The sequence below is a fragment of the Taudactylus pleione genome, unplaced genomic scaffold (assembly GCF_031769625.1).
Source record: "Taudactylus pleione unplaced genomic scaffold, aTauple2 ptg000392l, whole genome shotgun sequence".
NCBI lineage: Eukaryota > Metazoa > Chordata > Amphibia > Anura > Myobatrachidae > Taudactylus > Taudactylus pleione.
Genome location: NW_028284793.1, coordinates 4,756,042 through 4,770,222, shown reverse-complemented (window position 1 = coordinate 4,770,222; position 14,181 = coordinate 4,756,042). Strand labels below are relative to the sequence as shown.

General features: G+C 39.6%; 1 protein-coding gene across 1 annotated transcript; it reads right to left on the bottom strand.

The window, feature by feature from the left end:
• Positions 1 to 1,963: 1,963 nt before the first annotated feature.
• IRF1 (interferon regulatory factor 1) lies at positions 1,964 to 13,371 on the bottom strand. The gene is made up of 10 exons (XM_088445996.1): positions 13,212 to 13,371; positions 9,605 to 9,695; positions 8,878 to 8,977; positions 8,170 to 8,346; positions 7,877 to 7,926; positions 7,634 to 7,763; positions 6,888 to 7,016; positions 5,941 to 5,984; positions 5,388 to 5,520; positions 1,964 to 4,499 (listed from the first exon to the last, which is right to left on the bottom strand). The coding sequence occupies exons 2-10, from the start codon at positions 9,689 to 9,691 to the stop codon at positions 4,411 to 4,413; spliced, it is 939 nt and encodes a 312-aa protein (XP_088302122.1). The 5' UTR covers positions 9,692 to 9,695; positions 13,212 to 13,371; the 3' UTR covers positions 1,964 to 4,410.
• Positions 13,372 to 14,181: the final 810 nt, after the last annotated feature.

Genomic DNA, 14,181 nt, shown 5'->3' with positions numbered 1-14,181 from the left:
AAAAGTTTGTTGTAGAGATTTGAATGAGATTATCATGGTTGCTGTAGCGTGGAGGTGAGATTGATTTGGGGGACTGAGCTGAATAAAGTGTAGCGATGGTGCAGTCTCCAGTGCTAGAAGGGGAGCCAGTAGAAGGTGGGCAGGAACGGAGCTTAATGATATGTGGATGGATGTGGGGTGAAGTTTCATGGAGAGGGGGGTGGGAGGAGGGATTAGCAGTGAGGTAGTAGGATCCTGGTGGAGTATAGAGAATGAAAGTGGAGTAATGGGAGAAGATGGGGGGGAAGGTAAACAGAGGAGAGGAGATAAGGGGACGAGGAAGTGGAGGAGACAAGGGGGAAAGGATAAAGGTGGAAGCAAGGGGCAGAAGAAAAGATTAGGTAGACACTGAGTGAAGGTGGGAGTTGAAGAAAACATGGTAATGATAAGGCTGATTTAAATAGGGGAAGAATAAGTTTAAAGTAGGAATGAAGACAGAATGTAAGAGTGCAGATTTTCAGAAATGCAAGTAAGAGTACAGTGTGGGAGAAATGTGTCAGTAAAACAAAAGTTTAGTATTGAGTATAATAAAAGTGGAGATTTGGTGGGAGCAGAAATTAAATAATAAAATAGACAGTGGTAGGAGCTAGATGATTTAAGACTTAGAAAAAGAGCTAAGGTAAAAGTACATTATTATAGAGGTAAAGTGACATTAACACAGATACGTATGCATTAGGATTAGATGTAAAGCACAGAGCCTGCAGAAATAGTAGCAAGGGAGGCACCGGGTTTATGTAGCCACCAGACGGGGAGTTCAGTGATGAATGTCCTGGTTATGTAGTCCACAGGATCTAGTAGCATGGAGACTGAACTCACAATAGTTTGTTCCACTTTGTCCAAGCAATGTTTGGGTTGTTGTTTGATTGTAGTTTGGTGGGTTTCCTTCTGTTTCACTTCTGTTTAACGCTGATATAACGCCAATAATCGATTTAAAATGTAATTGGCATTTTTAAATCTGGCACTTATGAGATAGGGCACTCCAGCCAAAGTCTATGCAGCCTTCTAATCTTTGATCACAGAGATTACGCAGACCCATGGCAGAGTGATTGACAGGAAGTGCCATTCGTTGGGTGGTGACGGGGGGTAGGTCGGGCAAACGCAGTGTTATTCAATGGCGTTGCATGGACGTGCATAAATTAGCCACTGCGATACCAGACGCAGCCTGAGGTCTCATAGCATGCGCAGAAGTAAACAATTCCTGAGTGAGGTCTGTCCTGCCTTAGCTGTGTGTATGGGTCTAATGTTACCGATTGTTTTCTAATGTTGCCCAAGTATACAGATGTGAGTAAGGGGAAGTGGGCGTCCTTATGTCAGGCTGCGATCACAATGCGAATGCGAACATTTACATATCACTGCTGATATTAGCAACTGCGTTGCGTGCGTATATGCGGAATCCATGCTGAATCAGGCCCTTTGTGTCTAATTTGGTCACACAAATTGGCCAAGGTGCGGCTGTTCAGCTTGGTACTTTATAGAATGGATGGGTTTGTTATTGCTACGTTACGATGCAACGGATGACCGCACCGCCGACGGGCCGACATATCGAGTGGCCGGTACACATTACACGATCCAGTGCCTGACATGTCACATCCCAGCTGCATTCCGCTGCATGGGGTCATCAGCCGGATTGTCAGATTGAGCTGAATGTAGGGCCAACCTGATGATGCGTTTGACGACCAAACAGGAGCGCACTTGGCCATTAGTAGTGCATACACAATGGCCGATAACGACAACGTGTCGGCTTGATCTGGATCAGACAACATATCATCTAATGTGTACCAAGTTTACCACACAGGCTGAGAGTGATCATCTGTGCTTATCCTACAACTGCTTGATATAAACCAATCAATACCAAAGCATGTGTAGCCTGCACAATACCTAAATAAAAATATTGTATTTTCCAAACATACAAAAACCCAAACTATTTAACTGTATAGAAACATTTTATTTCAACACAACAGTTTTCATAAAAAAAATAGTATTTACAAATATAGACATGTGTAGTTCCTAGACAGCAAGATATATTAAAATATGTACATATGAACAACAGTATATTGTTAGCTCAGTGGTGGTGCTCAACTTCTATTTTAGTCGGAATCCCTAAGTTCCAGTGTGTCATTGTTCTATAACATGAGAAGTTCCCAGTATAAATTATTACATAACAACCAGGGGACTCAAAAAGTAGGTTCTGTGGCTGCACTTGGGGATCTGTTCCACAGGTTGTGCAATTCTGGAATTAAAGTTCTCTTATTGTCATCATAAAAACACAGCTGACAACCATTGTTATTTTAGTAGTGGAGTTATATATTGCTCTGAAACCCAATATGGGAATGTTTTGTGGCAATAAACAACTGCATTCTTTTAAAATTTTTAGCTATTTACGTAATAAAATCCATTTCCTTTCAATGAAAATCGATATAAGATATAAACAGACACAAATACTTTCCTAAATTAGGGGTCTAGACTCTGTTGGAATTGAAGTATAAAATTAAAGTGTTGGAGTGGGCAGAACTCTGACGTAACAAATATTTTTTTTTGCAGTTAAATTTTAAACAGCAATGTTATATTTGGAACATAATAGATTTCATTAGGAAATTAGGAAATATAATCTTAAATATGGGTGTGGTCCTACATTATATATTTGTGAATACGCCCTTGTTAACATTGGAGAATAAAAATATCTAAGTGTATATAGCATATTTTTAGCAAAATTACATTAGAATTTTCATGTAACACTACAATTAGGCTTAATAACTGATATTAATAATTACAGATTTATTGAATATATTTGTAACTTGTATATAATCTTATAGAGGTTCTGTGTGTGAATTTTGGCCATTATGGATGGTTCATTACCAACAAGGATGCTTACTCTCCATCTTTTAATGATACAAACCCTGCTACATGCCTGATTCTCAAATATATCTAACTATTAACGCTGGGTACACACTGGAGCAAAGGGCATTTGTTCCGACATCAGAACAAATGTCCGTGAACAGTGATTGTGTGTCCACACTGGACGACTTTAATGAACGACGGAACGATCACCGATCAGTCATTCATTATCAATGCACTGGTCACTAGCGATATTGCTAGGTTTGATGTGCAGCACATCAAACCTGGCAACCATCGCTAGCAACTGCGGGAGCGCGCAATCATGTGTACACACTGAGCGATGTAGGCGATATGTCGTTACGAAACGGCATATCGGCCCGACATCGCTCCAGTGTGTACCCAGCATAACAGTGCAAGTTACATATATGTTCTCGGATGAGCTCAGCCATTCCTATAAACGAGAATATTAGCCTCACTTAAATATAATGTAAAATATGAAACCTAAAGTCTAGAACTAAAGGAACTCCTGTGAAAAGGTGAACTGTCTTTATATATAGGTTTTTTTTTAAAACTATGCAAACTAAAAATGTTTAATTTGATAATGCAGGGAATATTCTTTACGGTATTCAGCTTGCGTTACATGGTGCAAACACATTAATGAGAAATTTCAGTTTCTATGCATTAAACATAATAACAATGGCAGCCACTGATTGACCCGTATATTACAGGATAACTTTCACTTAGAAGGCATTTTAAGAGCCAAGTCAAAACAAAGTGCAGTTTTTATGTGGACACTTGCACAAGTATTTATTATTGTTTACACTTCACTGAATCAAGATTTTCATTACAAAAAATTGAACACCCAAAATGTGCATGAATACAGGCTTTTCATCATTCCCTCACCGCATACATTTATCCTCAGTATGGCCGGTTATGGCGTGGTACTGTGGCTGTTGTGCCTGTTTGCTAACTGAATAAAACTGCACAGCTTTGAATGCTTTTACCATCTATAGTATCTACAGATGGTGGAACAAGCTCAAGAAAATATGGGATGAGAATGTCCACAATGGCCAGGAAGGTCAGAATACACATTGCGGTAATGGATTATTAATGTAGAGACTCTGGTTAAGCAACACATGTCCACTTTAGCCCACAACTGAAATAAATGTCCCAGTACTAGAAGTTCTTGACACACAGTCAGGCATAATGTGGTGAAATATTATTCTGCTGCGTATTTCCACTTCATATGTCCAGAAAAAGTGCTCTTTATTCTCTTCTGACAAGTGCTTCTTATCACAATACTGATTTGGGTCCATCCAGCCTCACCTGCAGGTCCAGGTTTGCATATGGCCAGTTTCTAAGTGTGTTTTGTCAAAGGAGGATCATCTGTTTCTCTCCTCTGAATATCTCCATTTACACTGAAGAAACAGGCCCCGCCCATTCTTGTCACATGACCCATTTTAAGTGAAAGGCACAAAACACCTTAATAGGAAGAGCCCCTCATACAAGCAACAGTCTGATGACACCAGGTAAAGCTCACAATGTACAGGATATAGTTTGCATTTCCTGCCAACTGGACTCAATCGCAGGTCTCATGTCTGTAGTGACTCTGACTTCAATCTCACCTGGAATCACAGAAAAAGAGAAAGGCTTTATACTTATTCAGCAATAGCAAGGAATAAAAAGATCCTTCCAACTAAAGCCTTGTATCACAATTCACTAATCAAATTCCTTGTGAAAAGTCACATTATAAAGCCCCGTACACACTGGACGATGTGTGTATGGAGCGATGTCAGATGCAGCGGGCTCGGCGCAGGTGTAGCCGATATAGTGGCGATATTGTTCTAATCCGTTGAATCGGCCGCTATATTGTTCCGTGTGTGGGGGCCTTTAGGCACTACACACTCAGGGGCTGTTCCTGAGTAGGGAGCAGAGCAAAAATAAAAAAAATGGAGCAACTTCATACAAACCATGTTGCAATGCAAAGGGTGTAAAAACATAAAAAATGTACACTCTGAGTAGTTTTTTAATGTAGCCCACAAATGCTGGACACTTTTATATTTACACTGCAATTTAGAGTTGATCTAGGACACGCACCTCTAAATCTCTCTGTATAGTTTAAATCTGCTCCACCTGCAGTGCAACATGGTTTTGGCAAGGTGCAAATAAATAAACGCATTTTTCTTATTTTGCTGCAAATTGTGAAACAGCCCATAATACAGCCCATAATACAGCCCATAATACAGCCCATAATATAGCCCATAATACAGCCCATAATACAGCCCATAATATAGCCCATAATACAGCCCATAATACAGCCCATAAAAATTCAACTGAAGTTTGAAATTGGAGAGAAAGTAGTATCTTCGGCATAGGCACATTATGCAATCAGAATTTGATCCAAATAATGTAGCCAAAATGGGATTTGGACAAATTCTATGAATACAAAACAGATTAATTCTTGAACTTAAAATCTATTAAATTAAAGTGAAATAATATATTTAAATAATTACCTGACACCCTACTCATGTCTTCGAGCATGGAGCTAAGATCGTGTATAAAAGAACTTGGTGCTGCAGACTCATTGGTGTAATATCCTTTGCCATCTACATTTATCTGTTGCCATTCTGTAATTGGTTCTAACATCTGTGAGAAAACAAGTTACATCAGACATTGTGCCCATGAGGCATATAAAATAAACATATATAGAATGCATTGACTTCATTACAAGACAAAGGCTAATGTTGGGCAGCACAGTGGCACTCGGGTTATGAGTTTGGATTTCCAAACAGAGTCCTATATGTGTGGAGTTTGTATGTTCTCTCCATGTTTACATGGGTTTCTTCAGGGTGTTCTGGATTCCTCTCATATTCCAAAGACACATTGGTAGGTTCATATATATCGCTTCCTAAAATAGACCCTAGTGAGTGTATGTGTTTTAGAGAATTAGTACTAAAAACTCCAAAGTGGGCCAGGCATAGTGAGAATGACAACATATTCTCTCTGTGCAGTGCAGTATAATTTGATGGTGCTATATAAATAGATAATATCAGAATGGTCTCTTACCTTAAAAAGATCATCGTCATGCATGGATAACACTTCCTCATCCTCTGTAACAGAAACATTAATTACATTAGTACACCATAACATTGGTAAATTGTTGCTTTTTAGCATAATGCAGTGGTTCCCAAACTCCTGTCTCAAGGCACCTTAACAGTTCAGGTTTCAGGATATCCATACGTAAGCACAGGTGACTTAATTAGTACCTCTAGTCAGCTTGATTATACCATCTATGCACAACCATGGATCTCCTTAAAACCTGTTTGGGTGCCTCGAGGACAGAGTTTGCAATTGCTGCATTTTTCCCAACAAAGGTGAAATTACATTACAGTATTTAACTGATTTTACAGTTAAGCTTATTCACATATATAATATGATAAGCACCATTGCTATTTAAGCCAAGGTGGGACAACAAGGCTCACGGGGAGATTAATCAAAGCTTGGAGAGAGATAAAGTGGAGAAAGATAAAGTACCAACCAATCAGCTTCTGTCATTTTTCAAACACAGCCTGTAAAGTGACAGTTAGTAGCTGATTGGTTGATACCTTATGTCTTTCCACTTTATCTCTCTCCAATCTTTGATCAATCCTCCCCCTATATCAAATTACAATGTCAAAGCAACTGTAATGGGGCCCATACATCTGCGATGGATTTCCCCAGTTCCCAAATCTGCCGATGCTAAGGAATAGGGCTAATCCAACATGTTGGACAAGCTTGATTCCTGGATTTCGACCGGAAAATGGTCGGTATCTGCGAGTCGAGAAATGTTTAACATGCTGATCCACCTACAGATCGTCAATTATGGATGTCTCCAGATCTGTGTTTTAAATCACGGATCGGCAGAACGAGGAATCTGGCAGTAGATGTATGGACCATATAAGATTCCAAACAAACTTTGTAATACTGCTTTTCTTATGGCAAGGTAAATACTAATCAAAAGCAGTAGGCATTACCTTCAGAGCCCGAGGGCATTGGTGACACTTGAAACGGGTACATATCACTTGTGCTGTCAGGCATGGGCATGTCCATTGTATCTTTCCAGTCTGATATACTGCTGGTAACTTCACATTCACTCATTGTTCCTGCAACAATTAATTACATTATACTTAGTCTTTAGTCAAGTAGATAGATAGATAGATCAATAGATAATAGATAAATCTCACATACATCTTATTTGAGTAAGAACAACGGTATTTAAAGTTGTCCTATACAGAAAACAGATATTGTTAAGAGAATAATTAAGATTCAATATAGCTTATATGAGAAACCTCTAATACCATTTATAAATAAATGTCTACATTTTCATGAGTTTATTAGAACTGAATTTATTGGTAAAGAAGATCTACACACAGCAGTCTTCCTGTCTGTTGTACATCCTCTCATCAACCCGACTGATAACAGGGAACAAAAGCTTGTACTCCGCTACATAGCAAATGTAAATATCTCAGCTTTTGATAACATATTGGATATTTTATATATTATATATTAAGGTTATTATCATCTTTATGTAAGACAGCCTGACTGCCGGAAAGTAATACCTTATAATGCACATTGCGAGGAATATATAAATTATATTGTATTAATAGATGTCTATGGTATATCTAACTGATGTGTGACTCTTATCTGTGTTAGCCTAGTTAATACATGTATGGCAGAAGTCAAAATAAATTTATTATTGCAACATAATATAGAGACTCACCTATGATTTCTGTGCTAGCAATGTCAATTTCCTGTGTTGGGAACAACCTTGCTGTGTAGTCGCTGTGGTCATCTGGTTGCTGACAATGTTTCACAGCTTCCTCCACCTCTTCGATAAATGAACCCTCAGCCTGCAATAGAAACATTAGCAGGTATGTGTTAACCACAAGTACCAATGCCCACATACATTTTTGGGTAACCTCAGTTGCAATTGACATTCCTGTGCATGCTGAACAGAATGTACCTTATTCTTTGTTCTGCTCTTGGAATCTTTTGAGGACTTGGACTTGCGTTCTGTAAAGGAGATGAAAAGCTCTGGTCACAACACAAGCTTTTCTGTGCCTATTGTTCTCTACTCTTTGGCGTTAGAGGGTGCAGAATCTCGCAATACAATTATTAGCCCTCTTTATAATCCATGACATATCTGACTATAAAACTACTATAACATACAGGTATTGTCTACTTTTTAGCAGTAAAAATAGTAGCAATTGTACAGTTCAAACTATACACTGATCTGGTCTTGGCGAGATATGTTACCTTTTTTCTCTGACTTTACTTGAGCTGGTAGCATTCGGTACACTCGTACTGCACTGGAGCCTTTGTATATGCTTCTATCCTTCACTTCTCTAATATCGGGAAGAGAATTCATGGCACAGCGGAAATTTGCTTTCCAAGTCTTAGGGTCTGGTTCCTTCTCACCAAGTTTGTACTTTCCTGGAAAAAAATTATAAATAAATAAAAATAAATGAATTTAACAGCAGAAAACGTAATACGCTCTTATTCCTAGTCTGCCTGAAATGTGTTTCGTTTTATAGTGATGACCACTAGATAAGACATGTTTGAGCTGCAAATAAAGATAAACAATTCGGAATGCTATGTTATCTCACTAGAACCACAAAACCAGCTTCTATGGGGAGTCCCTTCCCCCGTCACCTTAGTATGAACCTGTCTTTGTGATACTTCACGGGTGCTCACACATTTTATTTGTTCTGTTTACAGGTTTATGAAGTGACATCAGGCTATGGCATATACAGACAACTGAATGGGTATGTTTTGTCCTGGGTAATAAACTACTATATCCATTGCAAAGTCTGGTATTGAGTCAGATTAATTACTCAGATTATCATTTAACTCTATCATAAAAGTCGTTAAGAAAAAATGCCCTTTGGTCACCTCTCTTATAAGTCTATGTAGACAAACTGACTCTCTTATCTCTTGAAATCAAACATACACTTTGGCATGTACCTGTGTGAATAGCCCAACTGCGGAAAAGACAAGCATCTTTGTCAATATTCCAGCCATGTCGTGCGGCATGCTTCCACGGGATCTGGAAAATCATTTCCTCCTGCAAAAAGCAGAATTTAACGTTTTACAATTAATTTGGGGTTTAGGCAGATAAGAGATGTATCACTAAATGCGGTGATACCATTTCTCAGAAATACTTTCTATATTTTATACAGATGTGTCCACATACATTTATCCTCCATTCATTACAAGTCGCGTTACACATGACACGTGAGCACCGTGCGACTCGGTAGTGCTGAGCGTGTTCTTGTGCAACTCTTTCCCTTAAAATGGGTCTTATTAGCAAAGTAATGTGACTAGGACCCACAATCAGCTTATGCTCATTAAAATGATATGTGGCATGCCTATATACTGTGTGCAACTGCGGGTGTATCTGCATGCAAAATGCTAAGTGGCAGTATCAGCGGCTGTGACACTGTAACGTAGCATTTCGCATTTTAAAGAGACAAGTGACGCTCTGAGCTGCCAAGGCACACAAGGGCATGGCGTGACTAGAAGGGCTGTGTAGCGGGCGAGGAGGCTAGATGTATGTGGACACATCTTTAAGTAAATTACAAAAAGCACAGTAAAGCTTTAGGGAAAAGGAATCTGCATGTAAAAATGCTTCAATGTGTAGACTATATAATGTTATAAATACACCACAGAAATTCCAGAGCAGATACACTACCTTGTTTACCCATGAAAGACCAGGAATTGTGTTGGATTCAATCTGGTTCTCAAGCCAGGGTCTCATCCTTAAACGTGTGACAGGCATGTTGCTGTGAAAACACAACATAGGAGAATAAATAATTAACAAACTCAGTTATATATTATCTGACTTTTATGCACTGAACATGCAAAAGACATGACAAACCCTTAGCAGGCAAACCAAAAAAAGTGTTTATCACTACTATCAATGGTAATTGCTATTACTATTATGGTTTACCACACAGATATTTCAATTTGCAAAGCTTATGTGGACCATACATCTACGGCCTGATTCCCCATTCTGCCGATGCCAATCCGATGATCTGCGATCAAAAATGTTGATCCGCGGATATCGATGATCGTCAATCTGTCAGTGGATCGGGGAAAAACATCATGTTGAAAATCCCCCATCATTTTTTGTTTAGAACATAACTCACCCCCACCACTACTAGCACTACAGACACACAGACACCTGTATTATCTGCATAAAAGTACATTCAAAATGATTGATTCAATTGATGAGTTTAGTTTATTGGCCTGCTTTGCAGTATGGTCACTAGATAAGGTAGGATGGTGCAGTGTTGTTACTGCAATTCCACATTTTAAGTTGTTTAACCAGAACCACATAACTAGCTTGAAGACTGGGCATCAGCATGGGTTTTCACCCCTTAATAGGGGAGTACATGGTATAATAGCATACAGGGTAAAACTGCAGGCAGCTATGTAGGTGTATAAGCACCCCCAATAGTTGCGCTGCTCCCAGTCATGACTATACTGTGCTTTTGAGTTATATGGTGGATGTAATGTGAGCACACCGGACAATGTTATAGAGTTGTCTCTTATGAGCTTGTGCAATCTCTTTGCAAGAACCAAACAATTGGCCTGTTGCTTCTGCACCTTCTAGGAAGAAGGCCTGCTAGTCTATTATTAGAACAGCTACTGTACACAAGAGCTGTGAAATATGATGCCATTGCATACAGAGCGATGTGTTATATACTGCTCACTGTATAGCTAATAGGTATCGCACACAATGCTCAAAGCTGCACCTACCTTTACTTTAAAGATTACAGAATGCATTCATGAGGTCTAACCATACAATCAGATCTTAGACTAATTCAATGAAGCCTAGATTTATTCTACTAATAAAGTTAAATTAATCCTTACTTTAAAACAAGGGCTCACTTCAATATTTCAATAAATATAGTGAAGCACAAGTTATGATAAAACCTGGAAACGATGTGCTTTACCCGTCTTCATAAGTATCCCCTATTGCACAGGTTCTCAAACTCGGTCCTCAGGACCCCAAACAGTGCATGTTTTGCAGGTCTCCTCACAGAATCACAAGTGAAATAATTAGCTCCACAAGGGGAACTTTTAAACTGTGTTGCTGAGTAATGACTACACCTGTGCACCTGCTGGGTGACCTGGAAAATGTGAACTGTGAGGGGTCCTGAGGACCGAGTTTGAGAACCTCTGCCCCATTGCATGCATCTGATATGCAACCAAATTTTATTTTCATTTTTTTCCATTTCATGTCAGTCCTATTACATTTTATTTAGCAAGCCAGAAGCGTAAACAGACCTGCTATATGCAATTGTCTACACAATATATACAATGGTCTACACAACCAGACTTTTTTTTTTTTTGCATTTTTCTATTTAGAAAAAACAAAATACAACTAGCTATGGTATCTGCCAGCTCTGTCACGTGTTTTGTATGGAACTAGAGCAATGTCAATGTTTATAGCAACCAGTCCCACTATAAGTGCTGACACATGCATTTGTCATAGAAAAAGCTCTGCTATATGCATTTTCATAAATAACAACCCTGTAATGAGCATTTTTTATAAGTAATCAGCCATGCCATGTGCATTATCAATATCATAGGTAACCAGCCCTGCCATGTGCATTATCAATATAATAAGTAACCAGCGCTGCCATGTGCATGATCAATATCATAAGTAACCAGCCCTGCCATGAGCATGATCAATATCATAAGTAACCAGCCCTGCCATGAGCATGATCAATATCATAAGTAATCAGCCCTGCCATGAGCATGATCAATATCATAAGTAACCAGCCCTGCCATGAGCATGATCAATATCATAAGTAACCAGCCCTGCCATGAGCATGATCAATATCATAAGTAACCAGCCCTGCCATGAGCATAATCATAAGCAACCAACCCTACCATGTGCATTAACTTATGTAGTCAGCCCTGCCATGTGCATTCATAAGTAACAACCCTGTAATGAGCATTTTTTATAAATAATCAGGCCTGTAATGTGCATTATCAATATAAGTTACCAGCCCTGCCATATGCATTATGAATATCATAAGTAACCAGCAGCCCTGTCATGTGCATGATGAATATCATAAGTCTCCAGCAGCCCTGCCATGAGCATTATCATAAGCAACCAACCCTACCATGTGCATTATCTTGAGTAGCCAGCCAGCCCTGCCATGTGCATTCATATGTAACAACCCTGTCATGAGCATTTTTATAAGTAACCAACCATGCCATTGTGCATAACGATAATAATGTAAACTTTACAAAGCATCATGACAGTAGCTGCAGCTCTTCCCTCTTTTACACACAGGCTGATGAGACGTGTTATTGCTGTCCCAGAGAAGCCATCCATATAATTCTATAGCAGAGCAAAGCATTTCCACAATGATACCGTGCATGGCATGCATGACCTATCCAGTACCAATCATGTGTCCCACTCATTGCTAACCTGCAATAACTGCCCAATGCCCGATCAGAATCACACATCATATTATAATAATAGACCCCAGTGATCACACCCACCATCTCACTTATTGCCCCTGCCCAGCAGCTACATACACCCCTGGCTGAGCTGCAATAACTCCCTGTAGCTGCTGCCCGTATATACTGCAGCGGCTGCTCTCTCCTAAGTCTTTGTTTTTTCTCAACTGTACTTCCCTGTGCAGCTTTGTATAACACACAATGCAATTTCTGCTACACTATTACACTATTAGCACCACTTATTACATACATACACTTCCCAAGGGTGCAGCTATAGCACATCTGTACTATCACACACAATGCAATTTCTGCACCACTTATTACATACTTACACTTCCCCAGGGTGCAGCTATAGCACATCTGTACTATCACACACAATGCAATTTCTGCACCACTTATTACATACATACACTTCCCCAGGGTGCAGCTATAGCACATCTGTACTATCACACCCAATGCAATTTCTGCTACACTATTAGCACCACTTATTACATACATACACTTCCCAAGGGTGCAGCTATAGCACATCTGTACTATCACACACAATGCAATTTCTGCTACACTATTAGCACCACTTATTACATACATACACTTCCCAGGGGTGCAGCTATAGCACATCTGTACTATCACACACGTCCTGCAGGTAAAACAAACTTATTTGATGCAAACAATAAAATGTTTCAGAACTGTTATTTCCCCTCCATGTGCCGCCTGCGTTAGCTGCAGCAGGTCTAGTTTTATGAATGCATTATGCATTAATGCTGTAACTGTATGTATATCAGCTGTAATAGTTATGTGTGAGAGAATTGGGACTGTACCTGCTGGGCTGTGTAGTCCTCCTGTAGATGTGCTGCTGCTGCTGCTGCTGTATACACGGGATGTAATCCTGCTGATTCCCTACTTAGCTTTGAAGATTTGTTATTTAGTAGAAACAAGTTCTCCTACAAGCTGGGTGACAGTGTGCATGGGTAACTTGTGGGATTCCCAGGTATATGCTGAGTAAGCCCGCCCTGAGAGAGGCAGAGCGCCCCTATTGGCTTCTGCCATCTCTGACTTGCTACATCATTTCGGGGAAATCAGGCTGTTGTATAGCACTGTGCTGCCGGGGGAAGTCCCTGCTGCCCAGCCCCTCCCTATCAGTAGTGTCATCATATAACACACACAACGCACACTAGTTACTCCCCAGTGGCAGCAGATGAGTATAGCAGTTATCTATGTACAGCCGGAGATTGTCAAAACAACTCCTCAGGGAACACAGGCTGTGTCTGACTGAATGTGTACTATGAATGTATGCAATGTATGTTTGTGTGTAAACGCACACGCACACGCACATGTATATTATACACACATACATATATATGCTACATAAATTGCACCTTGGAAAAACATTGCACTGGGGGATTAAAATGAGAAAATACTGTATTGGAAAGGGGTTTAAACTAGGGGTGTGCACCGGACACTTTTCGTGTTTTGTGTTTTGGTTTTGGATCTGGATCTTTCTTCGTGTTTTGGATCTGGATTGGTTTTGCCAAAACCACCCTTCCGTGTTTTGGGTTCTGGGTTTTGTGTTTTGGATCTGGATTTTTTCTTAAAAAATAAAAAAAAACGCTAAAATCACATAAATGGGCCTTTTTTTGTTCCTACGCTATTAATAACCCCAATAACATTAATTTCCACTCATTTCCACTCTATTCTGAACACCTCACACCTCACAATATTGTTTTTAGGCCAAAAGGTTGTACCGAGGAAGCTGGATGACTATGCTAAGCGACACAAGGGGGCGGCACA